The 16,198-nt window shown below is 43.7% G+C and overlaps 1 protein-coding gene and 1 pseudogene across 1 annotated transcript; both read right to left on the reverse strand.

The window, feature by feature from the left end:
* Window positions 1-1,285: 1,285 nt before the first annotated feature.
* larp6a (La ribonucleoprotein 6, translational regulator a) lies at window positions 1,286-7,309 on the reverse strand. The gene is made up of 3 exons (XM_044374151.1): window positions 6,273-7,309; window positions 4,258-4,456; window positions 1,286-3,289 (listed from the first exon to the last, which is right to left on the reverse strand). The coding sequence occupies exons 1-3, from the start codon at window positions 7,046-7,048 to the stop codon at window positions 2,183-2,185; spliced, it is 2,082 nt and encodes a 693-aa protein (XP_044230086.1). The 5' UTR covers window positions 7,049-7,309; the 3' UTR covers window positions 1,286-2,182.
* A 3,784-nt stretch (window positions 7,310-11,093) lies between these two features.
* On the reverse strand, window positions 11,094-14,241 carry LOC122986340 (annotated as a pseudogene).
* Between the last annotated feature and the right edge of the window lie 1,957 nt (window positions 14,242-16,198).

Here is a 16,198-nt window from a genome sequence, read left to right on the forward strand (position 1 = left end):
TACAAAGCTAATAGTGGATAGGGAAGGGTACCAGAACACTTCCAATACTGAATAGCCTTCAAAAATAAATCCCCAATAAAAGTGTTTTTGTGAGAGCGTTAGTGAAGAAGCCACCAAGAGGACAATATGAAGGAGCTGCAGGTTTCCACAGCTGAGACGGGACACACTGAAAACAACAGCTGCTGCTCCTCCAGCTGCACCTTTACGGCTGTCACTAGCTGACATCTAGGCTAGAAGACATGTAGCAGACTAACACAAAATGGAGGAAAGTTATGTGGTCTGGTGAGACATCAAACACACGAAATCCTGTGTGTGATGCAAGTCAAACACTGCACATCAGCAGATACACATCATCCCCAGCATGTAACCTGATGATGATGGCAGCATCATGCTGTGGGGATGCTCCTGTGCAGCAGGCCCTGGAAGGCTTGTGAAAGAAGAGGTTAACATAAATGCAGCAAAACAGAGACAGGAAAACCTGCTTCAGTCTGCCAGAGAACTGCAGAGGATGATTTATTTTCCAGCAGGACAACAAACCCCAAACATAAATCCAAAGTTATGCAGGAATGTACTGTATTCAAAACAACAATGACACAGTCCACTGGCCAATTCTGAATCCAAACCACAATCATCATGAATTTGTGGTGAGACGTGAAAGAATTGCTGTTTAGTCGCAGTCACCATGCAACTTGACAGGGATTTAGCAAAGAAGAAAGGGGAAGTCCAGATGCACAAACCTGATACAGACACATCCACAGGCTCATGCTGTAGCTGTCAAGGTGCTTCTGCTACATACTGACTTGTGTGGATGAACACTAATGCAACCACTTATATTGTATTTAGATTCTATAAATTTGCAGCAGTCTTTAAACGTTGACATTACACTTGTCCTAATGATCTGTATCCAAAACTTACACCCACTGGGAGTCCAATGGGAGTGATACCATCTCTGGATGTTGCACATACTAAGATACTGGGAGCTTGAATAAATCACCTCTGTGACTGGCCTGTTCTTCCATTTTGTCAGTTTTCTGTTCCTTGTAGCTGGCTGATATAGCTCATAACCCATTAATTCTCTTTTCATCCTCCCATCTGTGCAGTCCATTTTAAAACATACCATTGTGCCAATTCTGCTTTCCAAGTCTGGAATCACTTCTACAGTTTTGGCACAGCAGCATTATCTTGCCTTACATATTGAAATGAAAAATAAGCGTGAGTCATTGTTGTTTCAGACTGTCACAACCACCTAAAAATGTGTCACAAACAAAAGAAAAAGTCAGGCCAATTGCAATTTTAGTGATTTATTTGTACAATAGGAATCACACTGTACAAATACCCCAGCTCAGATGTAAATGCAAGAACATAAGACCTGCCTGACTTGATCATCCCTCAAACCTCACTGTGAGCTTAGACTGATGGAAACCAATATGACAAGGAAAAATAAAGCTAAAAAATAAATAAAGCAGCTACCTGCCAAACAAATAAACATTTACAGGGCTAGTAGAGACCTTTCCCAACTAAGTGCCAAAGCATACTGAAAATGTTGAAATTAAAAAAGGCAAAAATAAAAAAATCATGTGAAAGTTCAACTGTCCAACCTTTATGGCAGTGGAGCAATTATGGCCTCAGTTTAAATAGCATGTAAAAATGGAACTCACAGTAGACAAATACAGAAAAAAGGCATATGGTGATATCCCTATAAGGTCCATGTGCCTATGCCACGCACACCACTTACATTTACACAGCATCCACAGACAATATTGTGAGCTTTTACACACATACGTCAAGACAGAGGACACTTTTCAATTAAAAAAAAAAAAAAAAAAAAAGAAAAGAAAAGAAAAAAAAGAAAGAAAGTGTGCTCCAACCTGCCCCATGTAGAACAAGTTTAGACAGCAATGTAGGTGAAATGGTCCATTTCAATGGCGTCTGTGAATTTTTCTCTCAAACAAATATCAATTTACATTCACTCAAAATTCCATTAGTAAATCCCTAATGTTACCATGTCAACTCAAAACCTCGTATAAAAATATAACAAAGACTGAAAACTGATGCACTCAACAAAAATATATCTACACAGTCTTAAATGTGAGGTGGGGGCTGAGCGACAAGGCCAAGAACAGCTCAAATTTCCATCATTTTATCTCTGGGGGGTAAGGAATGCATAAGGATCCTCTACATATCAAGTCTGAGTGGCTGCAGTCTTTCCCCTCTCACCAACAGTGACACAGTGAAAGCCACGGGTTCCATCAGGACCCCTTGGCAGCCTCATTACACCTGGTGGCAGGCCATCGGCGTTCTGGATCTTTCTACCCAGCATCGGACTTCCAACTGGACTGCTCTCCTGAGATGCCACCTGCTTGCGCCGCTGAACCCATGGGCTCCCTGAAGGGGTAAGGCTACTGTCCGAGGAGTAGTCTGCCCAGCGACGCCCAGGCTCAGGGCTCAGTCTGCCCTCGATGACTAAAGGAGACTTGTGGGAATGAGGAGATTTGCGTTGAGGACAGGGGCTGGCACGGGGACTCGACCAGGGACTGTTACGTGGGGACATCCCAGGACTCAGGTGATTGTTCTGGAAGCTGATGCCTGCAGTAGTGGGGCTGAGCTTGTTGCAGGACTGAGACTTTCTGGCCAGCCGGGGCGACGTCGGATTGCTCTCCGTCTCTGAGGAGCTGCAGGCCGAGTCGTCCCCGTGGTATTGAAGCTCTCGTACTCTGCTGTTGAGCGAGCGACTTTTGCGCATCCCTCCCTCCTCGCGCGGCCGTTCTTTGGGTACCTTCTTCTTGGGCGGCTTGGTGCCAATCAGGACAACTTTCAACCCCAGAGAACTGGCTCCTCCGTCCTCGCTCCCCACAGCTTCATTGGCTTTAACAGCAGCCTCCACCTCCTCAAACTCCACAATGGCACATTCCTCCATGCCCAGCTGGGTGTAGCGGCCGCTCAGCCTCTTCAGGTCAGCTGGCAGGTCCTTCCCAGGCTTCAGGACTCTGACAGAAGCAATGGCGCCATATGTTCCAAACGCTTTCAGCAATAGCTTCATCAACTGCTCCTGCTGAGTGGCTCCTCCCTCACTGCCTCCATTATCCTTAGTGCCTCCTGTGAGAGCAGCCAGCTCTGGCCACCTGTGCAAATCACTTAACAGCAGCATGCGACTAGGCAATGACTCGCTGGCAAAGACTGGCACTGCGGACTTGCGTCGCACCTTCCGCCCCTCGTCGTTCAGCTCAAGTATCTTTGAGTGTCTTAGAGCGTAAGCAGTTGTTCTCCAGTCACGAGTCAAGTGCTTCACCTGCAAAGAGACAATGCAAGTGTTACATAGGTGGGACGCTGAGTGGTTTAAGAGGGCCATCTCATAAACACTAGGTCACTAATTTGATCCCTGTGACAACTTCTCTTTGTTTGAAGCATCAGTTGAAAAACATTCATTTAAGTCCATCAGCAGGATCAATTAGTAGTGTGTACCGCCTTCCTTTTAGTCATACTTCCTGAATCAATAACTGTACTGATGGCATTATAACCGATTCAACACAACCAAACATCCTGGTTTCATGGCATTATTCAATTTATCACTGTATAATGTGCCCATGTTTAAAATGAGTCACCTCACATTTGAATCCTTGTTTATTATAAAAATGAATGTGTGTGGGGAATCCGATAACTCGTGGAATAAACAGATAAAAAAAAACAAAAAAACACAACAACCAACAAATCTGCATGCATGAGCCTAAAGTAGCACCAGCTGTTGTGAATGAATGTGAGAATCTTATTCCATCCTCAACAGATAGTCATGTTGACACTAGAAACAGCCAATTTAAAGGAATCTCTTGCGCTTCAGTCCCTCCACAGACGGTGCTCTCAGAATAGGACACTCATTGGTATTCAATTCTCATGAGCCTCTGCGTCATTTGGAATTAAAAATGGCAGGCTTGGAGCTTTATCAAGGTTTCCATTTTAAAAATGCTTTTCTCCAAGCCTTGCTTTAACTTCATTTGAACATTTTGGTCAGTGTTCCAAGTATCTTGAATGCTGGTTTTGGTTGGACGCTATACCCAGTCAACTACCTCAGAAATATCAAAATATAACATTAAAAAAAAACATTAGCTACCAGTGGACTATTTAGCATATATGTACACTGTATTTTTAGCCTGTAATAGCAAAGACTTTGTGTGCAGTTTCTAGCCTTATCAGGACAGGTAATTAAAATTGATTTCTATTGTGCTGCCAGAGTATGCCTGAGTGCTTTGCAAACATGGTTACCTTTTTAAATGAGGTGAGCAACTTGACGCTGACAAACCCAAGTTTGTTGCGTCTGACATGTTTGAGCAAGAAGGCATCATGCTCCAGGTTCTCATCAGACAGGTAGTATTCAATCTGAACAACCAACTTTTGAATGAGTTCTGGATCTGGGGGCTGCCAGCTCTCCTCCTCCAACTCCCCTCCGCTGGTCCCGGCACCGCTGTGTGTGGGAAGACAACATGCATCATGGTCAGCAGACTCTTCCCTAGTACATCATTGAAAACAGCAGATTGCTTCATATACTCAACTGCCAGCATTACAACTGTTACACATTTCATTTTCATTAATACAATAAGCCAGAGGCTTACAAGTTGTTGGCAGGAATACATCCTCATCCCTCTGCAACATGCTTGCGCTAAGAGAGATCGACTCTGCTGCTATTTGCTTCCCCTTTTTCACATTTTCCTTGCAGCAGTGACAAGCTGTGTCTCTAGCCGTAGTCACCATGCCTCAGTGCCAGACCTCGACACCACAGTGCCCCACCAATCCTGAAAGTGCCAAGACCTCTCCATCTGAAGGGTGCAGAATCGCAGGCTCACCCTCCCACACAGAATATGGTAGCTCATCAAATCCACTTCACACGATTTACAAAAACTGGTAGAAACACTGCAGAGCAGAGACTTTAGGCACATTTTGATCTCAGTCAGACACCTGGCTGACGCTGTGAAGCAGTGCAGTAAGTTGGACTGGCAGATTAGAGTGAGGGTCTGAATGAAATTTTGTGGGATGACTCATCACCTCCTCCAGCATCCTCCCTCCTTCCCTCCCTCGCACACCCTCAGTCAACAGCTTTCTAGCCGGCTGACCACACAGCTGGCACGAGCCCACAGCCTCCTCAGAACTTCAGATGAAGACAACCACAAGCATAAAAGAGAATACTGTCAGCCAAACGAGACAATCTAAATATGTAAATTAAAGAAAACACAGCAAGAATGCTAGGGATACTGGAAATAGGCTGTGATTAAGTTCACTCTCAAATCAGTATTAAGAAGCACACTGTAACTCTCTAAAGGAATGTTACAGTAGCATGTAAAGAAAAATTACATTATGCACTTCCTCTCCCTGTGAGTTCCGGGCATGCTTCCTATCAGAGCTCGTGTGAAAATACATCCTGCGAGACAAACGTGTTGCAAAGCAAAAGGTCTGCACAGGTGTTACAGAAGCTCTTTGTACCAAACAGCCATTAAGGTGTAACCGACAAACAAACTGAAACGCTTGATTTGGAGAGAGCGATTTATTTTCCCCTTTGGCCTTTCTATCACTGACTCACTCTTTGCGCAACCAGTCCGAGTAGGGAACTTATAGGCCAGAGGATAAAAATAGCAGGCCATGACGCAGGGGAATTAGATTAAAGTGAAGGTGCCATCCTTTATCCTCAGGTGCCTGCTTTTCCCAGCACTGACGCTGCCTACAGGTGGTTAAACATTTTCCCGCCGTCCCACCCAGGAGATAATAATATCCCCGAGGTATGACTGTGAGGATTTACACTCCCAATTGTGAGCATCTATTGTCCTCGCACATTCTGATGTTTGCTGTCTTTTGTTGTCGCTGTGATACACCTGTTGAGATTGTGGTTTTATTTGTACAGCATCTTTTTACACAACTGACATTCTTTCAGTGAAACAAAAAAACAATACAACTATACCCAAACTGCTCTGCTGATGTGTTGGCTGTTCACCAAATGAAGTTACCGGTCAATACTGTGAAGCGATAAAATCCGACGCAGAAATAAACTGGTAGGGTTGCAATAACCTTGACAGCAAGAGGACAACGTTTCATTCACCCTGTAACCTCATTGACCCCAGTGTGTAGCTTACACTTGTAGCCTATTTGGGTGATAGTTTACCCCCAATCTATTGAACAAGACAAATTCATGAAAGTAAAAGTCTTTACAGGCCAAGAGAGCAGTGTTTGTTTGCCCTTGTTGTTACCACATCATTTGCTATTAAGACTTAAAAGTAGTAAATAACTCAAACCTTGATTTGTCATGTCTTCCGATTTCGTCCTCGCTACAGCTGCCTCCAAGGAAGTCAATATTATTGGATGACAATTCTTCGGGTTCCTCGTCTTCCGCCGCTTGAATAGCTACTGTTATCGTGACTGTCCCCATCTCCTGCGAGTGCTGATCCACGGTGATTACCTCATCGATACCCTGCTCCGCCGACGCATCTGAGGCGCGCTCCGCTGGGTTCGGACTGGGGATCCCTGCGGACCCACTCATGTTCCTCGAATAAGTCAAGGTGTTTCCACCCGCTCCCTTCCTTTCCTCGGTTGTAGCAGCAGCAGCAGCGCCTCCCTGGAAGCTTGTAATCTCGCTCGACTCGAAGTCACAGACAGGATACGGGGTGCGTAAAGCTGCTCGACGCTTCCTCGGGCACCAGCGATGGCGGAGAAGCACCCAGGTGGCTCCGAAGACGCGCTCCACGGCTCGCCAGAGACCCCCGATCCAGATCCGACCCGACGGAGGGCCCTGAGGAACAGCGGGGTTTGTAGCAGCCAGCGAGACGCAGCCTGGACCTGGTGAGACCGAGGGGCTGGAGCCTCCTTGTGCTTCTACTGCCGCTGCCGCTGCTACTGCTGCTACTTCCTCATATGTAAGAGGCTTTCTGCTTTTGAAACGAGCTCTGGGATTGGGCCGCGGCAGCGTCTCTTCGCACTCATTCCCAATCCGCAAGCAAAAACTGACACAAAGCCAAGAGGGAGGCAAGAGGAAAGAGAGGCAACGCATGAAGGCGTTCACTAAAGCGTGCATATTTCTGTTTCTCTTTTTTTTCACACACAGATCGTTACACACGGAGTGTTTCTTTTTTTCTGTGAGGACACGAATGCCCCGTTCACATGTGTCTAAGTAGGGGAGCAAATTCGCATGTTCCTCTCTAATTGGGAAATTGTCGTCCCAAGGACTACCCCTTCTCTAAGGCCCTTAATTGGATAATAGGCTTTTTAGCGTCTAGTTGCACGCAGGAGGCAAGTGGTGCATGTGCCTGGAGGAAGAAGGAAACATGAGTGAATAGTAGCCTAGATCTAGATCATTGATGGCAAGTCAGGGATTGCAAAGGCTAGTAGCCTACCAAAGCCCCAGGTTACACATATGGGATCTATAAACTGTAGATTTGTGCATTCCAGATTTTTATTTGGTGGTTTGGTACACAACTCTTGACCAGGGCTTCCACCAGAACCATTACCGAAAAGGACCACCAAAAAAGTCTATACATTTTTCTCTAATCTTTTATTTAATTATTTTATGTATCTATTTATATGTCCTAAATGCTGTTTCAAAGCCTTTTCCACACTGCTTGGAATATAATTCTGGTTGATAAATAGGCCTAAAAACAGTTTTCTTGCCTAAAAACAGACATAGGCTATCGTATTTTTTGACTCTAAAGAAATATTAGAATCAATCTTAAAACCTCATTTGTACATAATTGTAGTAAACTCCCATGCAGGTCTGTAAAACCTCCAGATTCCCAGAAATAATCCTGAGGACATGACCTCCTGCTTGGCCTATAGAGATTACAGTGTAACTGTAGTAAAATAATAAAGTAAATTATGATGTTTTTCCTATCGGAGAAAGCCACTAGGACCTCCAAAAGAAAGTGTGGGGAGCAGGAATTCATTTAGAATCAGAGATTTCTGTCATCCTATTTAATGGCATACACAGTTAATTAGCAGGGAGCATTAAACAGTCATTTGAATACTTCTCTGTAGGCTATACCTCAAGTTCATTTCCTTTGCTTGTTGTTGGCTTCCATCCTAATAACTCTGTAAATCACCCATACCAATTTTGTTGGCTGTTGCCAGCCCTGCATGAAATGTCTTTACTCCCCGCATTGGCAAGCCAGGCTCACAGCTGGTGGGCAGTCTGACTCATTCTCTGCACCACATGCCATACAGTGCTCCAGTTTGTGGACAATGCAGCATGGGGGAGAGGGAGAGAGAGTGAGAGAGAGAAACAATGTGAGAGGGAGAAAGAGGGGGATAAAGGAATAATATAAAGTGTTTCATTTCTTAGTGAGGACTAAAATTATATTCTCTCAGGATCATTTCAACTGTTTCCAAAGCAAAGAAACTTGTTTGAAGACTTATAAAATCATGTCTCATTTGTGATCAGACATATTCTGCCTTGTTTGATTGAATCTGCACTACAATTTCCAGAAAAACAACTTGAAGCAATAAAATTACAGTATGAATCAATGTGCATTGTGAACTGCACTAGAGGCAACATGAGAATGGAAAGCACCTGCAAGTAGTGTTGCAGCCCACTTCCTCTTTTTAGGGATGGCTTCCCCAGTTTGACGTAGATGACTTCTCTAAGGTCCTCTTTCAATCATCTGTGCCCAAAATGTGTACAAAAAAATCAACAAAAATGTACAAAAAGGGATTTTGTCCACACTTATTTATGTCACTGGGGGTGTACAAATAGAGACACCATTCAGTGTAATACAATACCACAGTACCACAAAGAAGCCTCCAACATGTCCATGAATCAACACCTCTCTGACACATTCTTGACAAAAATTAAATAAGAGTATAACTTCATGAAGATAAGATATATTACAGGGTTCTTGTATCTTATTAGATTTATCTAGGTGCACTAATAAGCTGGAGACTCAGTCAAGCTTTACATGCCATTCTAAAAATCCCTCTCCAGGCATTTCCTTCTAATTCACACACTAACACAGCTTGTTCATTTTGCATAATTACCATTTCCCCACCTTTGGCTCCCACTGCACCCCCAGCCCTCCAAGGTGAAGTCTCTCTTTGAATTGCATCACCAAAGAAACCCCCCACCCACCTGCCTCTTTCTTCTGTCTGCAGTTTTTTTTTTTCTAAGACAGCTTGGGCTGCAGTTAGTATTGAGATATTGTGATATGGGTTTATACAAATCAACTGAATTTCTCTTAAGTTATGCGATGACTCTGTTGTGATCTTAATTGCATATGTAATCTTAATAAATCTTGTAATCAGTTTGTAGAACAGATGAAACCTCTTGGATGAGTATTTAAACATCTTCAAGATAAAAACAGCAAGTCCAACTGGCTCACATAGTACTTCTAGATATTGTATGACCTGGAAGTCTGAGAATCTTCATAGACACTTTATGACACACTTAACAATATGTGATTGTGCAGTAGGGACTGTTATTTGCAAATTGAATTAAATTAAATTAAAATTAATTTAAATTAAAATACGGTATATGAATCTACTGGTAGTATAAGTAAATTAATTATAACCTCAATGCTGGGACCAATAATTCAATATCAATCCCTATTCAGTTTTTGCTCACTGCAAAAATGACTAGTCTTCATGCAACATCAATAATTATGTGACATCTACATCATTAGCACAGGTTTAGATACATGGGACCCAACCACCACCAGTAAAGAACCAATAAAAGTCACTTGGATGAACAGCACATCCAGTTCCCTTTGAGGTAGTAATTCTTGATGTAAGATAGAAGGAGACCTATTGTGTTAAAACCTGCTATGTCACTTGCATAGTTGCAGTAATTGTTGCTGTAAGCAGGGGGTACAATAGTTGTAGGCTAACATTAATATAAGGGCCACAGAGAGAAATGTCTACAGCAGTTTTAATAAAGAATTTTTGAATACTGTAGGTCACTGAAAACAATAGTTGTTTTTTTTTACTCTTAGAGGCCCTCCTCTCTTTGTCTGCACAGATTGACATTATTGGTATGAGAACATGGCAGATGGAGGGGGCCTTGGTAACCAATCTGTTTTCCCCTTCCTTGTGTGTTTCCTCTCTCCATGTTTGAGCAGTTTTGTAAAAAATGGGGGATGGTTAAATTACCCCATGAGGAAATGTAAACATCCCTCCATCTCTTGCAGCTATGTTGAATGGAAGGCTGTTTTGGCATGTGAACTAATCAGTTTCAACCTTAGATATATCTTGCATTAATTTAATTGATTAAAGTAAAGAATAAAAAAAAATCCCTTCATTCTTCCTTTTTTATTTTGTCAGGTTACTGGGGGAGTGGGTTACTGTGGACCTATTGAACATTTCAGTCAAACCTGGTTATTCTTTGGATTCTTTGCTATGGGTATTCTTTTCATACTGAATGTTTCAAATAACCCAGTGCTACAGCCACCCTGGTTTCCTACAGCTAAAGTAATTCTTATATAGAGGTTGTTGCATAAATAATGAATTGAAAGCTTGAAATCATTAACTCAGAGCTGTAAGTAATATCCTTTTCCCTGTAACTGTGGCATGACATACATCTTTTCAGCTCTTGTGGATAAAAAAAAACAAAAAAATCATATGAAATGGATTTAGTGACTGTCACTCTCCCAGTCACACATGCACACACACACACACACACACACACACACACACACACACACACACACACACACACACAGTTTGTAGAAAGGAGCAGATATATGACACTGATCCATTACTTATAATGTGATAATATGTTTACAAATAATGTCCCTGTTTTTACATTTGCATATCCTCTGCCAGTCAAAGTAGGGGTTGTGCTGTGCTGCTGTCAACAAATCAGCACTCCTTGGTACAATTACACCATGTTTATGTTTGCATTGCTTATGATAAAAAAGCCACACTTGTATATATTTGCTGTTCTAACAAGCAGCATATCTCATATCTAATTTCCACTACTACATTTATCCATCTCACTGCTAACAGATATCCTTAAGAAAAAAATACATGTAAATACACATGCAATAAATGTCACACTTACACAAGGAGTTCTTTTATACACTTTGTGGTGCAACCTGGACACAGCATCAGTGATGAACCTGAGGTTATCAGGTGACTCAGGTCTTAACATCAGACACCCTCATCCGGCCGATGCAGCAGGGATTATCAAGCCCAAAACTTGTGTCCAGGTTGCGCATTACGCCATTACGCTTCTTCAACCAGAGCCAACGGGAAGCCTTTTCAGTGGCTTCCAAGATGTTCCTAATGACTCTTCTTCTTTGCAGTCCACATATCCCCAGGAATCCACTTCAGCTGGCTCACAGCGATTCTACCCATTCTTCCGACAATCAGCTACCAGATCTGCATACCTGGTTCTCTTCCTTTCTTGCGCTTCCTCCATCCGACCTTCCAGGGGGACAGTTAGCTCTAGCAAAACCACTTGCTTGGTTGCCATGGACATCAGGACCATGTCTGGCCTGAGTGTGGTCGCTACAATGGTGTCTGGGAACCTTAGTTGTCTCCCTAGGTTGACCAGGAACTGCCAGTCTCTTGCTGTTGTGAGCAGTCCACCCTTGGCCTTTGGCCGGGGCTGGGGCAGAGGCTTCTCCCCTCCTTTTTGGGTGTTACTGCTTACTGTAGCTGATGCCAGTGCAGTTGGTGTTTGCTACTGCCTGCAGAACTTGGTCATAGTGCCAATGATACTGCCCCTCTCCCAAGGCCTTTGGACAGCAGCTGAGGATGTGCTCCAAGAATCCCCTTTTCTGGCAGAGTTGGCACGCAGGTGAGTTTGCCAGACCCCAGCTGAACAAGTTGGAGGGGAGGACATCATACACTGACTGGGCCAAGAACTTGAATCGGTGTGGTTCTGCCTTTCAGAGTTCTGCCCTGGTGATCTTTTGGCCGGTTGTATGTTCCCACTTGGTCCAGGCCCCCTGATTGCACATACCCACCATTCCTCTATAGCGAGCTTCCTCCACCTCTGCACGTACCTCCTCCTGGATTAGCTTTCACCTCTCCTTTCCTCAGGATTTACTGTAACAAGGTCTTGAAATGCTCCCGAGCCCGGCCCGACCAGTTGCCACAGTGCCCATCAGGATGCTGTGCTGCAACCTAGCCTCAGCCTGCTTAACTGCCTCCTGCACACGCCACTTCCTTCCTGTTCTGATCTTGATGCCCACTGAGGGATCCTTGGTGTCAGCAGAATCTTGGTAGAGCAGGACTTCTTTGGCTCAGGTGACCTTGAACTCCTCTGCCAGACTGCTGAAAGGAAGCTGCAGCTTGGTGTTATGCCCGTACAGGGCGATGCTGCTTAGGCTCCACAACAGGCCTACCCATCCGCTCAGGGACTGGCTGATCTTCCTTTCGAAGCCCTCCACGATGGTGACTGGGGCTTTGTAGATTAGCAGTGATCAGAGGAGTCGAGGCAGGACATTCAGGCCTTGAATTTTCCAGGAAGCCCTGACTTGGCCACTGTGGAGAGCCAAGTGTTGAGGTCATCACTGGTTGCTTGGCGTGCTGCTGTGTCCTTCAGATTGCTGGTGAAGATCTTAACCAGGCTCTTTACTGGCTTTTCTGTCACAGATGGATGGATGTCTCCCAAAGAGAGGCATAACTGGTCAGTTATTCTTCCTTTCCTGAGGACCAGATACCTGGTTTTTGTGGGCTTGAAGCTTATTCTTGCCAATATAAGGAGCCATTTACATCCTTGAAGAAGCCACCTGTATTCAGGCACTGATGTTGCCGTTACCATTAGGTCATCCATGAACACTCTGATTGGGGGTTATTGAGTGCCAGATTTCGACAAGGGACCTCTGTACTCTGCTTCCGCAGACTTCACAAGCATATACATGGCCTGTGCAAACAGGGACACAGAAATTGTGCAGCCAGTGATGACATCCTTTCTAGCCGATGACACACTAATGTCGAAGTCCCAGAGGACACCCTCAGACTAAAGTTGTTGTAATAGTCAAGGATGAAGTTTCGGATCTTCTCTGGAACATGGTATTTAGTCAAGGGTGATTCTATTAGCTTGTGTGGGATTGATCTGTAGGCATTAGCAAGGTCCAGCCACAACACTGCCAAGTCTCCCCTCCTTTCTCACGCCACTCTGATCAGTTGGTTTACCACACCTGTGTGTTCTATGCATCCTTGAACACCTGGGACTCCTCCCTTCTGCACTGAAGCATCTATGTAGGAGTTCTTCAGGAGAAATCCCGTTGATAACAATCTGGAAGAGGGTCTTATATTCCACACTGAGGATTGAGATCATCCTGAATTGCTCAATGTTGCTTATGTTCTCCTCCTTAGGTATCCATATGCCTTCTGCATATCTCCACTGCTGAGGCACCTTTCTTCTTCCTCCAGATCACCCTGTAGATCTTCCAGGTGACCACTACGTTTCTGTCCCAGTAGCTTCTTCCTAAATCCAAATGGATTTGCAATTAAGGCACTGCACTTGTGGGCCTTCTCCTTGCCCCTTCTTCCTGTGCCACTGAGTGTGCAGAAGGGTGGTTAGATTTTTTCTTACCGCGCCTGGAAGTTCTGCCAGGGCTGCCTTCTCTACCTCATTTACCTTTCTATACTGGATCTTGAGTGTCCTTCACTCTTGTCTAATTTGGGTGATCTTGACCTCCTGTCAGTTTGGATTTGGTCCTGGAGTAGTCTCAGTGGCCCATTGTTTCTCAACACTGAGCCTCTCTGAGGCGATGCTGATTATGAAGGTGCTCGTTGTCTGGAGCCTGTGGTCTGCATCCACATCTTCATTGAACTGGAGCCACTCTGACTCTTGGCAGCAGGCCAAAAACCTAATGATGTTCTGATGGTCTGCTTTGGGGTGTAGCTCATGGATCTTGGAGGTTCTGGGCACTGTGGGGTGTCTTCGGGCCTAGCTCCTCCTCCGTCTCACCAGGTACTGTATCAGATACTAGCACTTCTCATTGCACCACTTGCACCTTCCTCAAGCAGCCCACCTTGGTCTGGTGGATCTTTAGACCTCTTGGGTTTTTGTAGACCTTGCCCCCTCTGTAGACTGCACTCGTAGTTGTTTGCTCATTAGCTTCGGTTGTTACCAGTACATCCGTCTGTTTGGGGTGCCCTCTCAGGCACCCCCGGAGGTATTTCTCTGAAAGGCTCTTCGTAGCATATTTGTGGGTGCTCCCTCTCAAGAGCTGCAGCTTGGTGTGCTAAACCTCCCTGCCCTGGGTGCTGTCTCTCCAGGCTGTCCACTGTCTCTCCAGTCGTCACCACACTATTAGCAGTGGTCATCCAGCCTTTTCCTGGAGGTCAATGGCATCACTATACTGTGTTAGTTCTTTGATACACCTTGTGGTGTAACTTGGACACATTGTCAGTGATGAACATTATAACAAAGATAAAATAATTAGGAAGAATACACATCATAGACTAGGGCAAGGATACATGAGATAAAGATAAAATGTGAAAAATACAGGAACAACACCTTTTATTGGCTCTGTGTCTGTGTTTCTTCTATGCTATATGAAGCAAAGCTGCATAGATCTACCTATAAAACAAACAAAACACCGATCATCAAAAGCATCACACTGATGATGGCCTCTGACTGAAACGTGTCCGTTTCTCTCCACAATAAATAATAAAAAAATAAATCTGTGAGTGCCCGTGTTTTGTTTGTTTCATCCTTGCCACAACCATGCACCCAATACTCTGTTCAAGACTTGGAGCTGTGCACGCCGCTACTTTTCACTATAGATCCATCTATACTAAGCTGGAGTTTACATTGTACTCTTTCAATATGGCCTGTCACACAAACTGTTGATGATCACCTCCCATAATATGTGTCAGCCTGCGCTTCATGAATAGATTGTGACAGGCAGTGTGTGGGATGTCCCTTTGATGAATCTGGACTTGTGTTCTCTCAGCAACCGCTTATTACTGCCAGAGTAAAAAGGGTGAAAATACATTACACATTCTATTTTATCACATTTGGTGTTCTGTGGTAGTTCTGACTGAGACTAAATGGGTAGTCACCTGAGCTATGTTGTCATTAGAGCAAAAGAAAGAGTGCCTGTAGATAAAGAGATAGTTATGACAGAGATGAATAAGTATATAATAATTCCAAAATATCTGAGAAATGCAAGAAGACTCACTGCCATGGCTTACTCACACACCTCACTGCAACATAACCACTGTGCTATTTCTTGCATCAGTTCAAAATGTCAGTCTGTTATCAGTGTTGTTGTGGTCATTATCATAGTAATCTCTTTCCTTAACATGCCATCCATTTTATCTGGAGTGGAAAATAGGAGCGGAGAACAAGTCCAAATGAAATGTTCACAGGTGTAGGTACAAGAAATTATTGCTTTTTGAAGTGTTTCATTTTAATTATGTTTGGGATTACAGTATGATGAAAAAAGGTGCATGAACAGTAGAGCACGAATGCTCTACTGTTAGGTGTAATTTAGATGTAATTTGCATCTCTACAAAGACAGTATTCTATCATAAAGCTTACGTCAATGTTTTAAAGTATTTGTCATACTTGCTAGTAGGTTGTCATATTGAGACTTTTTATATTTACCATACTGACATCACTAGGATTAGGATTTTGACCAATAGTTTGCATGGCATACTCACATGTTGCTCATATACTAGGCTACATGGCTTGTATCCTTCTACAAGTTGTGACATTACTCTAATGTTCATCTTTGTGTTGCTGGAAAGGCTGACTGCGCCCACATTTCAAAGGTCTATGTGACTGACCATAGCAAAGACTACTAGTGTTTGCTGAGGTTATCAGACCATTTGTTTTTCTGCTGCATTTACGCTGTAGGTGTATTCGGGCAGGATGAGTATGATTGGCTGATATTTACCTTTGCTCTGTTTAACTAAGAAAGCTCACCAGTGTGATATAAAATGACAACAAGACTTTATAAACATGCCAGGGTTAACCTGACAGGGGGCCCTTGTGTTAACATGAGCTGTGGGCCCTTACTGACTGACTATTCTGCCCACTCTCTGTACATTATATATGAGCCTGTCAAGTTCAGTCCATACAGCAGACACATACCAACCAGTGCTCCTATACTGGGACACTACCTGATCATCATTCATTGCTGTTTGTCTATTATTTTGCTGTTATTTCATTAAAGACAACATTTATTTTGTAGTATACACAATGTAAACACAATATAAACTGAAATAATAACAATCAGAATCATCTTTATTGGCCAAGTATGTTTAAACATAA

The sequence above is a fragment of the Thunnus albacares genome, chromosome 1 (assembly GCF_914725855.1).
Source record: "Thunnus albacares chromosome 1, fThuAlb1.1, whole genome shotgun sequence".
Taxonomy (NCBI): domain Eukaryota; kingdom Metazoa; phylum Chordata; class Actinopteri; order Scombriformes; family Scombridae; genus Thunnus; species Thunnus albacares.

What these genes read in the sequence shown, in the direction of transcription:
- larp6a (XM_044374151.1), bottom strand. Translation starts at nt 7,048, where the DNA reads ATGCACGCTTTAGTGAACGCCTTCATGCGTTGCCTCTCTTTCCTCTTG. An exon ending in GGAAGACATGACAAATCAAG is followed by an intron (nt 4,457 to 6,272) that starts GTTTGAGTTATT and finishes TCCCACACACAG; the next exon opens with CGGTGCCGGGACCAGCGGAG. An exon ending in TGCTCACCTCATTTAAAAAG is followed by an intron (nt 3,290 to 4,257) that starts GTAACCATGTTT and finishes GTCTCTTTGCAG; the next exon opens with GTGAAGCACTTGACTCGTGA.